This window comes from Cydia fagiglandana, chromosome 5 (genome assembly GCF_963556715.1).
Source record: "Cydia fagiglandana chromosome 5, ilCydFagi1.1, whole genome shotgun sequence".
Taxonomy (NCBI): domain Eukaryota; kingdom Metazoa; phylum Arthropoda; class Insecta; order Lepidoptera; family Tortricidae; genus Cydia; species Cydia fagiglandana.
The window spans coordinates 5,772,979-5,790,306 of record NC_085936.1 but is presented as its reverse complement, the minus strand read 5'-3'; the positions used below and the strand labels follow the sequence as shown (position 1 = coordinate 5,790,306).

General features: G+C 40.5%; 2 protein-coding genes across 2 annotated transcripts in view; one reads left to right on the top strand and one right to left on the bottom strand.

The window, feature by feature from the left end:
• LOC134664346 (histone-lysine N-methyltransferase 2C-like) overlaps positions 1–17,328 on the bottom strand; it is a 77,862-nt gene that overhangs the window by 40,429 nt on the left and 20,105 nt on the right. The window contains exons 27-36 of the mRNA XM_063520920.1: positions 16,727–16,929; positions 14,193–14,258; positions 10,834–10,969; positions 9,016–9,186; positions 7,534–7,656; positions 6,850–6,963; positions 6,174–6,277; positions 5,525–5,724; positions 4,873–5,002; positions 3,655–3,789 (exon numbers count right to left, since the gene is read on the bottom strand). Of these exons, the coding sequence (XP_063376990.1) occupies positions 3,655–3,789; positions 4,873–5,002; positions 5,525–5,724; positions 6,174–6,277; positions 6,850–6,963; positions 7,534–7,656; positions 9,016–9,186; positions 10,834–10,969; positions 14,193–14,258; positions 16,727–16,929 (1,382 nt within the window). The remainder of the gene's footprint in view (positions 1–3,654; positions 3,790–4,872; positions 5,003–5,524; positions 5,725–6,173; positions 6,278–6,849; positions 6,964–7,533; positions 7,657–9,015; positions 9,187–10,833; positions 10,970–14,192; positions 14,259–16,726; positions 16,930–17,328) is intronic.
• On the top strand, positions 196–2,540 carry LOC134664343 (uncharacterized). The gene has a single exon (XM_063520918.1). The coding sequence runs from the start codon at positions 284–286 to the stop codon at positions 2,456–2,458; it is 2,175 nt and encodes a 724-aa protein (XP_063376988.1). The 5' UTR covers positions 196–283; the 3' UTR covers positions 2,459–2,540.

The following is a 17,328-nucleotide window of genomic DNA, read 5'->3' as shown; positions in this document are numbered from 1 at the left end:
AGGAAACCTGCATACATGCAAAGAAATTCAAATGTGTATGTGAAGTCCCCAACCCGCATTGGGCCAGCGTGGGGACTATAGCCCAAAACCTCTTGTGCTTGAAAGGAGTCCAATTGTACATAAAATCCTTTAAAAAAAAACATATCGCTTATCAAATACGTTCAACCAGACATGTGCATACATTTTTGCGCGCTGTCTAAAAATAGTTGAAGGTCACCGTCTGTTTGGAGCTCGCCGTATTATTCGGGCGAGTGTGTCGCGGTACACACGCGCGGGCGCCGCCATGGCGCCGGGCTTTAGACTTCTTTGTTTATTACTCATTTGTGGGACAATTATTATTAATGTGGAAACAAAATCTCACAAATCTTCAAAATTGACTCAGCATCCGACGAAACCAGTGCATAAACCGTCGAAACCAGATCATCATGAGTCAAAACCTTCGCCAGCTCCTCATTCACCAGTGCATGAGACAATATCGAAACCAGTGAAGCATACGGATGTGCATGCAACGCAGCCAACAAACAAAAACACAGGAAACCAAGGCCATGGGTATCCAGGCCATGGGCTGTCTGTATCAGTGACTAGTGCGCCGCCTGCCAAACGCGAACACAACCCATTCCCTCAGGAATCTCCAAAACCTGCCGCTCAACAGCCATCGTATCCTGGCGGCAATGGACTCTCAGGAAGTGCGACCAATCATATAAATAAACAAACCGCACCGCAGTCAACACTTTATCCCGGTGGCAGCGGACTCTCGGGAGATGCGACCAACCATATAAATAAGCAAACGGCACAGCAGTCCACACTTTATCCCGGTGGCAGCGGACTCTCGGGAGATGCGACCAACCATATAAATAAGCAAACGGCACAGCAGTCCACACTTTATCCCGGAGGCAGTGGACTCTCGGGAGATAAAACCACTCATATAAATAAGCAAACCGCACCGCAAACACTTTATCCCGGCGGCAGCGGCCTTTCAGGAGGTGGGACCAACAATATAAATAAACAAACTGCTCCTCAGGCAACTTATCCTGGCGGCGGCGGGCTCTCAGGAGGTGGAACCAACAATATAAATAAGCAAACCGCACCGCAGGCAACTTATCCTGCCGGCGGCGGGCTCTCAGGAGGTGGGACCAACAATATAAATAAGCAAACCGCACCGCAGGCAACTTATCCTGCCGGCGGCGGGATCTCAGGAGGTGGGACCAACAATATAAATAAGCAAACCGCACCGCAGGCAACTTATCCTGCCGGCGGCGGGCTCTCAGGAGGTGTAACCAACAATATAAATAAGCAAACCGCACCGCAGGCAACTTATCCTGCCGGCGGCGGGCTCTCAGGAGGTGGGGCCAACAATATAAATAAGCAAACCGCACCGCAGGCAACTTATCCTGCCGGCGGCGGGCTCTCAGGAGGTGGGACCAACAATATAAATAAGCAAACCGCACCGCAGGCAACTTATCCTGCCGGCGGCGGGCTCTCAGGAGGTGTAAACAACAATGTAAATAAGCAAACCGCACCGCAGGCAACTTATCCTGGCGGCGGCGGGCTCTCAGGAGGTCAGACTCAGGCAACAGGGACCAAACCTCATACATATCCCAAAACAGATGGACAATCCGGTGGCGGTTATAAACCAAGCAATTACAATCCATTCCCTCCAACGACAAATGTGGTCCATAAAACAACGTATAATCACATTTACGTCAGAAATCATAACCCTACCAATATTCACCATAACGATGTTCAAACAACATACGTACACCATTACCACTATGAGCCGCCTAGACACGTCTACTATGTACACAATGGTATACAACAACACTATCCGGTGTATAGAGAAAAACTACCCGAATACGTATATGAGTACAGGTCATCTAGAAGTCGATTTAATGTTCTACTGACCGGCCTGGCTCTATACAATCTTGGACATGTATCAAAACATCACGAATCACGTCAGTATCACAATAATTACAAGCCGAGTCAGTACGAAGTTTGTAAATTCGGTGTACAATATAATATCAACTCATACGACGAAATGGATATCGATTGCCGTTTGATTACAAATTTCATAAGGAGTGTGAAAAACACAAATTATGGACAATTTCTATTACCTGATGGTACATTATATGGATCACAGCCGAATCAGGTGCAACCAAATGTGATCCAAGTTTTGCTTTCTAACGGTACGTTGGCTCGGTTAATTTGGAACCCAAGTTACGACGTCATAGTGGATGCCTTGGATCCTCGATTTGACGGGGAGCGACTACATGTAAACGACGGTATGAAATGCTACATGAAGTATTACGACGGTTACTCTTTCCCTACTCCTCAGACGAAATATGTGAGCTGCAAACTTCTTGAAACATATGTCAAAGACTCTTTTAGTTCAGCGAGTAAAATAGCATCGTCTCTACTTGCGATCTTAATACCTATTTTCGTAGCAGCAATAAATTTATAACTGGTGTATATATGAAGATGAATTGTTCAATTTATCAAGTGTTGAAGAGGGCGAAAAACGTGAATAATAACAGTGTTCCAAAGTTAGATTGCCGGCCTTGGCGGTTAGAACAGTATTCAGTATAGGATAAATCGTATGTTAATGGAATTGCAATTTCTGCATTAGTCGTATTGCTGCTGTCTTTAAGATTATATGTATAGCCATATAAAAGTGTTAAGCGAATATAATTTAGTTTAATACAAGTATATAAACGAAAACACCAGGGATTAGCTATAATAATACCTTTTTGCCATTTTTAGTGCTACGTATAAAACTTTTGTGTTCCAAAGCACTTTTGAATTGTTTTGTTTTTTTTAACGATATTTTTAAGGTCAAAAGTTATGATTAAGTACTTGTATGCACTTTGAATGTAAAAAGTAAAGTATCTCGAAAGTGCACAGTCGTAGTCGTTTAAAATGCGTTTAATTATAATGAAATTAGGTATGTTGGTCCCCAAAATAATAATTAATTTTACCCGGAATAGTGTATAATATTCATATACTCGACTGAATCTAGGTAAATAGGTACCCACAGAGTAAAACTTTACTGATCATTGATGCACCTTACATCTTGGTAATAAGGTTTATTTATTGTTAACACTGTAGTGAAGGTCATTGTACTTAAATGTTTATTTAAGTATTAAAACAAATTGAATTCTATCAATATGTATGTAAGTTATATAACAATACTGGTGGTACGGAAAAACCTAACCATTTTATTTTAAATTTAGTATAGTACTTTATGAAACATCCTACCAATATTATTTAAGGATTTGTATTTTTAGTGATAGTGATGTACGCTTTATGAAGAATGCTTTTATTTGAACGTGTGATATTAAATTTTACTTTATAAGTCTGCAGTTTTTATTGGCGGATGCTCAAAACGTAGCATTTTAAAAGTAAAATTGCACCTATACGTGACCTCGTAGCTTAGTGTATGTAAACGCTTCATAACGCGGTGTCTGTGTATAGTATCCGCAGAATTAAGGGCGAGCACGGTCATAAATCATCGGAATCGTGCTATCTCTTTCGCACCTGCACGGCCTTATGGAGCGGGCCGTGCAACAATAGTGCAGGTAGCGGTAACAACAATAGTGACGTTTATGACCCTGCTCGCCACTTAATTCTGCGGATACTAGTGTGTGCGGGGTAGCATACCTGCAGGCGGGCGGCGGGGAAGGCCTGCGGGAACAGCTGGCGCGGCGGCGCGGCGCCGCCGGCGCGCCACTCCGGCTCCGTCTTCACCTCCGAACCCTCCAGCTTCACTTCAGACTTGATCGCCTGCATCGCCGACTGCAACCAAAATGTAGTAGTATAGTTCGCTTTTTTTAGCATTAGAAAGAACTTGCAAGAAGGTAAGCGATCTTGACATGTATTTTAATTGAAAAACGCTTTTTAAAATTCAAAAACTATTACTTATGAAAGCAGAAGAATATAAATGATCGTATTAGATTCATATTTATTACATATTTGACGTAACTTATTTTTAAAATGTGGTTTTCAATTAAAAGACACATCAAGAGACCTAATTTCTAATGCTAAAAAAACGAACTATAGTAGTAGTAATCACTTTATTGCACACAAAACAGGTTTACGTAATATTTACAGAAATAGGCGAAAATGTTTACGGTTAAGCTTTTGAACGCCACTGCCACTGACGCCACGGGGGTAAAATTTAGTTTTGTGAATAAATAATGCCAAGCAAAAGTAGAGTGTTTTTCAGTAGATTTTCATCAATAAAAGGATCGACGTCAAATGCCGTTTTTGGTGTCGTTGTCACGATTTTGCGTTAACGTCAATTGCCGTCTGTGGCGTTCAAAAGGTTAAGCAGGTTCCTATTTTGCGGTAAATAATTGGCGCGACATCAGTGTTAATCTATTTGGCACTCGGGTCTCGCGCTCCATAAACAACAACAAAACTTTTATTAGTCATTATTTTGGGTAAAAAAAGGTAGTAAAGATCAGGCTGGAAGTAATTTCAATGGGGTTGGCCGGTGGAAGTTTTTAGCAGATGGCGCCATCATAGCTTGCCCTGTCAATCCCTAGAATTGTGTCAAATTTTTGTTTTTTTAATACGCTGGATGCAAGCTCTTTAAGCCAAATCTCATAGAAAAAGGGGCAAGCTATGATGGCGCCATCTATGCAAACCTTCGACAGTTGCCAACCCCATTTAGTGGTCATACATTCTCAATAAACAACTAAAAATATAATATGCTTATTTATCAGTTTGAGTAGCTTTTCCTTTTCAGCCCACCAACGGAGCGGCAGCTGACGTTCAACTAGTTATAGACAGATGGAATACCATACCACCCTAAGGATGAAAACATTTACAATGCCTAACCGGTGATGGAAAATAAAAGGCGAATTTGTACTGTACCTGTAGCATTTGCTGGTGCGGTAGCCGCGGCTTGTCGTCTTCCGGTTTACATTGCGATGCCTCGATATTTTTCACCGCTTTCTGCAGCTCGCTGTCCATCTTGGTGTCCGGTTTCTGTTCCGACTCCTCACTGATGAAAAATATAACCATGAAATACAATCTAAGAGTACGAGATACAAGATAAAAAGTAAAGTCTAATTAATAAGTAAGTAATGTACGTTTTGAAGGCGAACAATCTATTTGTATGATTTTTTTATACGATTGTGGCTGCTACTCTGTAATCTGGTAATTATTAACCATACACTGTATATTTCTTGCACATGTAAACGAATTGTCAGCTTAAAAGGGTCGGATGCACCAAATATCATCTTCTTCCTCGCGTTATTCCGGCATTTTGCCACGGCTCATGGGAGCCTGGGGTCCGCCCAACCCAGAGGGGAAAACTAGGCCTTATTGGGATATGTCCGGTTTCCTCGCGATGTTGTAGTCACCAAACCATCTGTTATCATAAAATTTATTGTATGGGAAGTCTTATAGTTCACTGCTGAATGATGTTGATCAGTCAATTGTGATTGGTGCAACAGGCCCTTAGTGAAACTGGGTCTAGTCACTGTCAAGGACATTGCTCGAACAGTATATCTCATTAACTTACATGGGGTGCTCCCTCTTGGCATGCCGCTCGGGCACCTCCTCCAGCTCCAGCCCGTCGAGGATGTGCTCCGCGTCGTTGAGCGCCGCGAGCTCCGGGTCCGCGTACTCTAGGATGTTGAACTGCTCCCCGATTTCGGCTGTCAGTGATTCTAGGAGTTCCTCGTCGTCTTCCCCGCCTAGGCCGGTGAGGATGTCGCCCACCTGCGGAATTAATACGTATGTGTTGTATAGGGAAGCTTTAAGTGACAGAGTCGTGAAGAATCAGTCTGCAAATTAAGTAAGTCAACTAAATATGGCTAATTCTACCTTTTTAAGATGAATACTTAAACCTAAAATAATAAATTAACATACAAATATTTCACCACTAATAGTGAAAATTCGATTACCAACTCTATGTTTATATTTTTAGGCTGACGAAACGTACAGCTGACAAGTTTTTTAACCCTTTAAACGCCACGTTTATCATGTGCGGCGCGTCATCGTAAACCTGCATCATGAAGCGAGTCAGTTGACGTCTTTGGCAGTCAAAAGGTTAAATACTGCGTGTATTTAAAAAAATGTCAGCTGTGCCTGAGTGGTAGGTAGTTATGTTTTGTACGACTGCCTGAACCGAATAATGTAAATGAATAGTAGTAATTATAAATACAAACCTCGCCAATGTTTCCAGCGTCCTGTTCCAGTTTGTCCATATCGCCCATGTCCATTTCATCGTTCCCGTGCTCTCCGGGCTCCTGTTTGCTCTCCCCGCCTTGAGCTACAAACAAAAACGCACCTTAAAAAATACGCATAAGAATCAATTTTGTTAAGATAGTGTAGAAACGCTGGAAGACTTAGGGTCGGTTGCACTAAACCATCTCTCACCGTTAAAGCGTTCGCAAAATTTTATTGGAAGGGGGAGCTTCATAGGTCTCTGCTGCGTGACGTTCATCAGTCTGTTAACTGTGGTTGGTGCAACTGGCTTAAGGGCTTAAACAGCCACTAAGTGAATCACACAAATCCGATAAACCACGAAATCGATAGAGAGAAGACTTGCCGCCATTCTTATAGACTGGTGGGAGACTGTTCAACACCGATATAAGCTGAAGAAAGGTTGCGGGAGAGTGTTACCTATTATCTTTGGGACACTTATCCTCTTAAATAAATAAACAAGTCAGTCCACGCGTATGAGTAAAACCTTTGCCTAAGGGTGGTATTCCATCTGTTTTTCCCATCCATTTGCGTCTCACATTTTGCTTAGTGAGAGAGTGAGACGCAATGCACATTGGACCAAAATATTGGACAGATGGAACACCACCCTAAAGGACTATTAATAGTGATATTAGTTACCGTTGGGTTGTGACATGACATGCGGTTTCTGTTCCACAACTTGCTGTCCCTGGTTCCCGACATTTTGCTGTATAGGCGTGCCATCGGGTGCTACCAGCCGTTGATGCATAAGAACTGAAAATTATACCCATTTGTTAAGTTATGCGTCAAATAGTAGGGGATGAACTGAATACAATGTGATGGGTTTCTGCCCGGTAAGTCCACACACACACACTAGTAATCACGTATCATCCCAGCCATGAAGCTTTAATACTTCACATTTGTAAAGGCTTACATTTTGGTTTACTACCTGAAGAGCTAGCACGCTGGATTGTTTTTATTATTTATGTTTTCTCTATTACCCAATCGCCGCAAAGTCTATCCGTGCCAGCTGAAGCGACATTGGTCAATGATGGTCGTAGTTATCATAACCGCGTTCATCATACTGTCAATCCAGCGGATCCACATATGCCGTAAAACACACTATAAGGGCTGATTTAGACGGCGCGCGAACTCACAATTTTAGTTACATTTCAGACTGTTGGTGACGTCCAATTCAACCGACCGATCAAAAGCCGCAATGTAATGAAACTCGCATGCGAGTTCTCTCATCGGCTAAATGAGCCCTTAGGCTTGTATACATAACTGAGGGTAACACGTACGCCGTACGTTTGTGTTCTACAGCATCGATATACACAAACTTACGGGGATGTTCAGGGCGTTGCCCGGGCGGGAGGGGAGCTCGAGGACGGAGCCCCACAGGCAACGGATGGCGGAACGGCTGCCCCTCCAGACCCGTGGGACCGCCGCCTTCTTCGGTGCTACCTTCTGTAAAGATAATGTAAGGAATAACTGAACGACAGTGGCGGATTTGCCCTAAGGCCAAGTAGGCCCGGGCCTAGGGCGGCAAGTTTTTTGGGGGCGGCAAATTGTTACAAACATTCGCTGATGATAATATAATATTAATAACTAAAAATGTAGTCAATATGATGGGTGCTGAGAAAGGGGCGGCTACAGGGCCTGGGGCCTAGGGCGGCAAAGACTACAAATCCGCCACTGCTGAACGAGTTGTACCTTTAGCAGACCCTCAGAACCAAATCGCTTTAATTAGAATTGTGCGGAAAAGACGGAGTATGTAGATTTGCGTGACTTCAGAGTTGACAGAAAGACTTGCTGGCTCGACTGATATGTTGAGCGCTGAGCCTAGATTACACGTGACAAGTAAACCGACAAGGCAAGCCTTACATCTATCTAAGAAATTTCATTTTCTGTTTCCTTATCGCCCTTGCAAGTTTTGCATATTCGAGTGATGGAGAGGTAGATATCGAAATCCCGATTATCGATGTTGCAAACTTATCGACAGTGCTGCATATGCTTGTAGCACCTAACTTGCAACTTCAACAAAAATAAAATGTCGATAGCTCACATAGAAACAACACGCAACAAAACAAACAAATGTTGGGCGTGAAGTTTCGTTAAATATGAGCTATCAGTTATTCTTCTCCACTCTAAAAACAAGGTGACCATGTCTTAAATCAACTTGTAGAACGATGTGGAGGTCACGACAACAGTTTAGATAGAGATGCAACTGGGCGCGTAGCCAAAGTGCCAATCGTTAACGCTCCGTAGCGTAGTCTTCTCTCTGTATCACTCTTCAACACTATTGCCAGTGACAGTTGCGTTTCGTTCGCTACGGAGCTTTAACGATTGCACGTTGGCTACGCACCTTGGTCATCCGCGGTAACTTGTCCCAATTTTGATTTAAAAAAATATTATATAACCCGCAGGCATACAGTTCACCCCAGCAGTAACTGTCAAGGGAGATCATCCCCTGTACCTGTCACGGCTCATGACGCGTTGCCGGGCACTTGCGTTTCTATGAGTGACATTTACATACCTAAATTCGCGACAAAACCAGATACAGAGACGTATACAGGCTACTTTGAGCTTAGTCGTAATGATAACTGTGAAAGCCATAAGGAACCTCATGTTACTATTGAGTCATGTAGTCTGTGTTAAAGTTTAAATATCTGGGAGACCGAGCTTTGCTCAGAATACATATAGAAACTCAAAAATGCGCTAGCTAGATCGATTTATCGCCTCCGAAAACCCCCATATAGCAAATTTCATTGAAATAGTTAAGAGCCGTTTCTGAGATGAGCTCGTTTAAAGGTATTAGATACTTACGTCCAGGCCACATCTTCTCAGGGTGCCGCTGCAGCAGGTCGCGCAGCTGCCGGTTGATGTTATCATCGTTGGCGTATTGGAACCGCTGGGTCGGGAAGGCGCTGCGAGGGGCTTCGGGCGCTGGTGACGGCGGCGGCTCCGAGTCCGGCGTTCGAAGCCGCTGCATCGCTGCTTTAGACAGACAGGTTCAAGCGGGCGTGTCTAATATTCAGGGTTGGGCAGTATTTCAATTACATGTATTTGAAATACGTATTTGAAATACATTGTAGTATTTTGTATTTGTATTTCAAATACTACCTGGAAAAGTATTTTGTATTTGGTATTTCAAATACTGCACTCACATGTATTTTGTATTTTGTATTTCAAATACTTCAAGCTTCAAAATACATTTCTACAAAATACATTTTATTAAATTCTATGATCCTAAAATGGAACGTTTTTTTTTTAAATATAATGTACAACTTGTACGAGGGCCAATATGTACCATGCGCGAGTTATTCTGCGCGGAACTTTTCGTCAACAGCCAGGGGATAGAGTCATTACAGTAGTTTCCGTCCATGCTCTAGTTTTCGACCACTTGACAGATAGGCAAATAATATATTTCATTTTTAATTTACTATTTGCAGCAATGTAGGTTTATATTCAAATTTCGTCAAGTGGATGAAAACTAGAGCTGGACGAAAACAAGCGCAATGACCCTATACGTTTTTAGGAAAGGATATTCGTTAAACAAACTAAACGATTAGACAAAAAGAATTAAAAGTATTTTGTATTTTGTATTTGAAATACATTATTTTAAACACTGTAATTTGTATTTTGTATTTCAAATACCAGTCACCAAAGTAGTTTGTATTTGGTATTTCAAATACTTTTAAAAATGTATTTTGTAATTTGTATTTGAAATACGTGGAAGCCAGTATTTTGCCCAACCCTGCTAATATTATAGTTTGTTTTTTAGCATTAGAAAGATCTTGATATGTCTATTATTTGAAAAACGCTTCTTAAAAATCAGTAACTATTACTTATGAAAGCAAAAGAATATAAATGATCGTATTAAAAGACTATTAAAAGATATTAAAAGACACATCAAGTTTGTTTACCTTATTTCTAATGCTAATAAAAACGAACTATAGCATTCAGTTTACAAGCTGGCCAAACCTATGTAAAGTAAGGTTTACATAGGTTTTTTTTCCTTCCTTTAGGTTTGGCAATCTCGTAAACGGGGTAAGGGACTATCGATTACAGCTAAACGACTGGAGCAAAAAGACTTGAAGACAACTATTTAGAAAATGTTGAACTGTATGGTATAGAAAATTTTGAAAATATATCCAGAAATTACAATAGAATTATAAAGTCAATTACAGGTTATCACTTATAGAAATATTAGTGACAATACAGTAAATTAGCTATGTAGCAGCAAAAAGAGCCGCCGCTGCCTCTGACGTCCCTACCCTATATCATTAAGACTGCTTGCTATCTTGCATCCATTGGCCATAATAGTCATGTATCCATTGCTTTTGTTGCCATCCAGCAGCGGTTGCCTCTAAAAATGTACTAATAGTGCTTCAGCATTATAGTCTGTATTTTTAGGTATTTAAATAAAAGTAAACAATTTGTAATTTTTCGGGTAGTTATAACATTTATTGGTTAACCAACCAAATACAAAGCCACCTGGATCAGTCACTGGACGACTTGACTTAAACCTACATTATTTGATCATGTAATGTTTTCATCTACCCACAACTGGCTTAAGGAGCCTTTTGAATAGATTTTGTTTACTTTTATTTAAATACCTAAATACAGAGTATAGAGTGCTACCTTGTATCCGCTGATCATGAATAATCTGCTGTTGCTGCTGAGTTTGCTGCTGGCGCAACTGCTGCAGCTGCTTCCACTGCCTCTCCTGCTCGGCCTCCCGCGCGCTGCGCTGCTGCCCGCACGCGCGCTCCTGCTCCTATACCAGCACACTTATTAACTATACGCGTTAATTACCTTTCGCCATGATGTCAGGCTTCGCTGTCTGAACGATCCGTTCGCTAACCACGACCGCTTTCGGAGTTCCGTCAAAATTGGAAACCCTAATATTTTGTCCTTCGAGCTGAAATTTGGAATGTTTACGTGAATTAGTTCTAGTGTAGTGGGACTGATGCAAATTAATAAATAGCTAGTTATACTCATGCATTCCAAATTTCTACGCGATAAGTTATTTTTGTAAATGCTACGAACGGACAAACTGCGTTGACGGAACTCGCATACTCTGAATGAAATTTGCGTGTTCATTCAGACAGCTAAGTCGCTGTTATTATACTACAAACTTGCTGGTCAGATGTTAAATGAATGCAATAAAGAAAATTTAACATGTAAAAAAAAGTATTTTAATTTATTTTTTATTTGCAGGGCCTCTGCTACACTTCGAAAACTGTTTTGTTGTTACCGATTAACCGATTGTTCAAAAAGAGAGTTTCTGAGAGGTTATTTTCATTAGATTCGTCTCTACGACACAAATAACAGCCAAAAGCGGCTTTATCGAAACAATAAGATATTACAAACTATTACTATTTATTTTAAGTAGATACTTAATTTGGAAGTTCTGACCAGCAAATTTAGCAGTTTTTGGAATGATTACGGCTTCAAATCAAATACTTTTTGTTTACGACATGCCTTTTAAAATAACGAGTGCAAAAGCACGTAACCATCCCAATCGTTCATGTGTACGTTACTCTGATGCGCTTCATGTATGTATGTCTCACACGAAGCCACTACCACCTACTTCCATGCGTGTTCGAACTGTTGACCAAGCCAATCCATGTAACATTATAACACCAAATTCATACTATATACAGATGTCTGTACTATAAATATAAACGATTACTGAAATGATATTATTTGACTATGATTATTCAGTATTACAACAATGTGTTAATAAAATGTATTTACAAACATAATCGATTTTTTAGTATGGCTTCCTTAGCTGAAAATTTTTAAAATTTGGCCCTATCCGAAAAGCAGAATACTTTCAGGCATATAGCTTTAACAAGTACAAACAGAAATAGATCTAGAAAGAAGTCGTCAAGTGCTCTAAGTCCTCTCTACCTTTCTGTTTTGCTATTAAATGCAGTTTATAAAACCATTTAAAGCAACTTCAAAACTGTCGATCTGTTAGTCCGTTCTTCTAAAAAAGATTAAATGTGCAATATTATAGGCACGGAAGTATTATACCACTGCCAACTAGACAGTAGACAACTTCTTTCCATTTCTTTTTTTCTACCTGTAAGAGCTACATGAATGTCAAGTTGCATGTTATTTTCCAAATGGGCCATATTTTAAGCTAAGAATTTGTGCTATTTTAACTAAGTTGAAAACTTAAAATCAACTAAAATTCATATTTAATTAAAAATGATCAATGACACGGTTATATTATACTTAAAACTATGTTACAAAATTACCTGCCTTACAAAGCTTTATACAAGAGCGTAACAAGGCAAAATAAAGTAACTACACCGACTGTTAGAATTGTTAGCACACCACATCCAGCCACCGCCCAGTGTTAAAGCCAACTTCTACCAAGGCAAAGCGGAAATAATAAAAAAAACAACATTACGGAAACTGAGGACACGAGTCCGGGAGGCGTTTAGGAGGGGGGGTCCTCAAAAGAAGCTCAAAAGAAATAAAATGTCCACACAGCTTACAATGCTTAACAGCCAAAAATGTTGTTGGGTGATAGGTAATTTAGATTGACTGAGAGGAGTGCTTAGGACCGCGGGGTGCAGCGCGGATCACCCAACAATACGAGCTCGCATACACACTGATGTCTGAATTGTGTTTGTGTGTAACGCTACGGCGCGAAATAAGTTATACTATTCAGATGTGTTCACTCGAATCACTCGGGGAATGAAAGTATTTCATTTATATGGGACTATTTCCACTTCGATACCAAAGCATCAATATTCGAACAACATTATCGAATAGCATAAATTATTTCTCAACGCGAAATGTACCCACAATCCTTTGTCGTTCAAGTACCAGTGAGAATAATGTATTGTTTCCAATCCCCAATTGGACTTCTATTACTTTTAATTAGATTAAAGTTGTGGTTATTGTAACTTCAACCCGTTTGATAAAATTGGAGATCACAAAGCTATCTTTTTTTGTTTATTCATGAAAATAGATATTAATATGTGTAGTTCGTGTATTTTGAAGAGTTATTTTTCGCATGTATACCTACCATAATTACTTTGACTTGCTTGTGAGCAGATTAGTCCTTTCTATTTATTCTTTATTCAAAGAAATATGTATACAGCCTGGCAAAAAAGAGTAGAAATTAAAAAGTGGCAACGCCGTAGTGTCGTCCCTTTCAAATCAATTTATATGTATAAGAGACCGGGACGACACTATAGTGTTGCCACTTTTTAATTTCTATTCTTTTTTGCCAGGCTGTATGTTTACAGCTACTTATGCCAAGACCCTTAATACTGTTAATACATAGTCAGATAGTTAAACGTAAAGTGCCATCGGTATAGAACCACACTAACCTAATTTGTTTGGTGTGTGCGATAAAGGCTCGACTCGATAGTGGCGACAGGACAAGTAGGGTCACTAATACAAGCGTACAACCGCCATCTCGTTCGTGGACATAGAACGACAAATGAAATGAAATTTATGGCATATAGTTACGGTTATTTTGTAGAAATTCTTTATTTGTATTGTACGAGTATAACGGGCAGTTATCAAAATCTACTGCCACTTTTAACCTACTGAGACCCAGAAGCAAATGTTTTGGTTTTGTAATTGGAACCCCTAGTTACACAATGAAAGTTCAAAATAGACTTGGGAGGCTACAAAAATAAGAATAATTTATTGAATAAATGTAACACGAAAGTCAACATTGTATTGCGTCAGGACTCGAAAGTGGTTTTGTTTTTTATACGAAAACATTTAAAGAAAAACTTTGTAGTTAGTTTTAATGATCTTCTACTGGAGAGAAACTTGTGTATTGCTTTATGTGTTGTGTGTGTAGTATGTGTGTGTATGCGAGCGTCACGCGCGTAGTGTACCGTGTGCGGCACGGTGGCGAGGCGCGGCAACGTGCGCATGATCTCGGAGGGCGTGAGCACGCGGATGTGTTGGTCCGCCTCCAGGAGCCCGCCCGCGGTCACCGTCACGTTGGGCGCGCGCACCGGCCCGGGGCGCTCCGCTGGCGGCGTCGGCGTCGTCGGCGCCTCCGGCTCCAAGCTGCCTCCGCTCTGTTGCGCCATCGGACAGCTTAGTTAGGCTTTAAGCCGAGGCACGAGGACTACACCTCTCTAATATTTAGTCTAACACGCTCGCTCTCGATAAAACTAACCCCGATAAGATAATATACCCCTTAAAATTAGTTGGAAGTCGATGCCTCCGCTTGTAACATAGGTATGTAGTCGAAAGTGATACACGGAAAATCAGGAACCGTTCTTACGTTTTTGTTTTTATAAGATAAGTATAATTTTAATACATTTAAGTACAGAGGAATAATAAGGGACGGTTTAAAGAGGTTTATAGGGAAAACAAAACTGATAAAAGTAGCTTTCTTGGTGCCTACAATTTGATGGCTAGTCATCTGTCTGTAGATCCTATCACTTAAATCATCTTTAGACTTCGTAATAACACATACATCATTGATTAAACACAATTGTGATATAAGCTGTGCAATTGCCCGATTCCCTTAACCATAATGTAAAATTGTAATAGATGCTGTAGTCAAGCAAATATGCGGCGTGAAAGAGCAGTTTCTTTAGATGACATTCTTAGGGTCACTAGCACATTTTCTAACTCGGGGTTAACCGGTTAAACCTAGAGTTACCATGTTTACCAGTACAATTTGACACTGGGTTAACGCTTTAACCGGTTAACCCGGGGTTAGTGGGATGGTGCAAGTGGCGCTTAATGTGCGTCTAGATATTGTGAAAGCGCCTTTTTGCATACTCGCTAACTGCTCGCGTTTACTGCGTAGTACGATGTGCAGTGCGCCAACGAACATCGAAAGTTCGTTATCTACCTTTCTATCGCTCTTGCATATTCGAGCGATAGAGAGGCATGTAGACGAAAGAACGACCGAAGCGGTTCGCGATAGGCACTTTGGTGGTCCTTTAGGGGGTTTTAAGATCGACATCTAGTAAGACTATTATGTTCACGGCACGATATACGGTTTCTAGTATTTGTTTTCATATTAATAGATTAAAAAATTAAGGAGACCGAGCTACAAGTACACATAGCTGCAAAAGTGTATACCCAGTTTATGAATGGACTTCATTTGTAAAGTGGGTATGCACTTTTGTAGCTCTCTTTACAGGCGCGCGGGTGACGCTTGAGCATAAGCGAGAGGATCTACAGCACCCGTAATAGCGCATCTTAGCCGGTGATGGCGTGTTTTGTGGTCTTTGACTATCATTTACAAATGTAGTGCATAATTATTTTCCTTCGTATTTTCACGGAAACGTCCGAACGTGTCTTGCTATTGTAGTCAGTCTCGGTAAAAAAGGTACTGAGGTTGACTGAAGCAGCATGACAAATACGAACGTTTCCGAGAAAAGACGATGGAAATAAATTATGCACTAAATCTGTACCCTATTGTGGCAAAGTGTAATTGATTGAAACCTTGTTTGTTATCGTAAAACTCAAACATTTCGGTATATGATTATTGGCTAAATAATTAATATAGACTGCCTCGTTACAACTATCTAGTTATTAGCTATTTTTTATTAAAACTATGGCTATGGAAATGAGATTTTTTAAGTTCTCTCGTGATTTTATATGCCTGTTATCAGTCAGTTATAAAAAAAAAACACTTAAAGGCGCATATTTATTTAGCCAACATCATAATAATATTTTGAACTATGTTGATTAGATCACTGAATACTTATATTGTATAAATGAAATAATCCATCAATATACGAACATTCAAAGTTCTCTAAAAAATTAAGAAATGGCTGTACTGAAAAGTGTAACTAAAGTAAGCACGAAGAATTTTATACATTGACCCGTCATCTATAAGGCACGCACGTAATTATATTGCTGTCCCGCGAGCGGTGCGATGTGCGAGCGGAACCGCAATATAACTATGCTTATTGCGCGGGCGATTGAGATAGGAAATAGCGTGTCAATATAGGAAATTCTTCATGGTTAGCGTCCTTACTTTAACAACTTCCACATTCTTACAGCAGACATGAACAGATTTTAAGTGTGTAAACTAGGATTTTACACTGCCTGATTCGAACTTTAAGATACGTCAATTCATAGATCTAGAAACTATGTGTATCAGATGTGTTAGTGTCAGTGAGGTTTTTGTTTGAAGAAACGTCATATTTGACACTGACATATCTAATCCATATCGTTTCTAGATCTATTAACTGACGTATCTTAAAGTTCGAATCGGGCCGACACTTTGTGACAACTGAGGGGCTACCGCGAAAACAGATTTCGCAAATTGCGGGGATCTTTCTCTTTTACTCCATTGAAGGCGTAATTGGAGTGACAAGAGAAAAATGCCTTCAATTTGTGAACTTCGATTTTCGCGGTTATGGCCCTGCATCCATACAACATAAGTGTCAAAATAAACTTTCTCGCTAAGTGAACACCCTATTTAGCGAACTCCGAAGCTAAAACGCGTCTTCATTAAGACAAGTGGTAAGTGAGTCGGGTTAGCACACACCACACTGAGCACACCACGCGTACGTACCTGCTGTGCTTTCTTCATGCGAATAGCGCTCCTATTGTCCCTGGCCCGTTGTAAATAAGGTGCTTTTTGCTCTACGGGGAGCGCGCGCCATTTCTTTAGTATTTGCTTGCAGCGGTCCGTCCAGTTGGGGAACTCGGTCTTCCATTCGGGGTGGTTCGTGTTCGCGTATAGAACTGCTGATATGGTCGCGGCGGGGCCCAGGCCTGAACATGAGTAGTGTTGTTTTATCGAGTATTAGGACACAAAAGTAAAACTAGAACAGGACATCGTCAATCGTCGTCATCGACGTCAGATGCGTATCGTTAAAGATTGTTTCGTTGATGAGGTTTTTAACTCCCGACGCAAAAAAGGGGTGTTATGTTATAAGTTGGATTGCTATGCGTGTCTATTTGGGGCATTGTAGCTATTAAATCCGTTCATCCGATTCATTGCGATGTCTTTTGTTAATTATGATAAACTAGAACCTCTATGGAAATTTTTAAATATATAAATATAACATAAACATACAATCCTGCCAAATGTCCCCTAAGATATCAAAATTATTGATTTCTGGTTTCAATGCGCGTTTGAAAATCGTCAATTTGAGGCTATGAATTTAAAGA

Coding starts and splice junctions, on each gene's coding strand:
- LOC134664343 (XM_063520918.1), top strand. CDS start 284: ATGGCGCCGGGCTTTAGACTTCTTTGTTTATTACTCATTTGTGGGACA.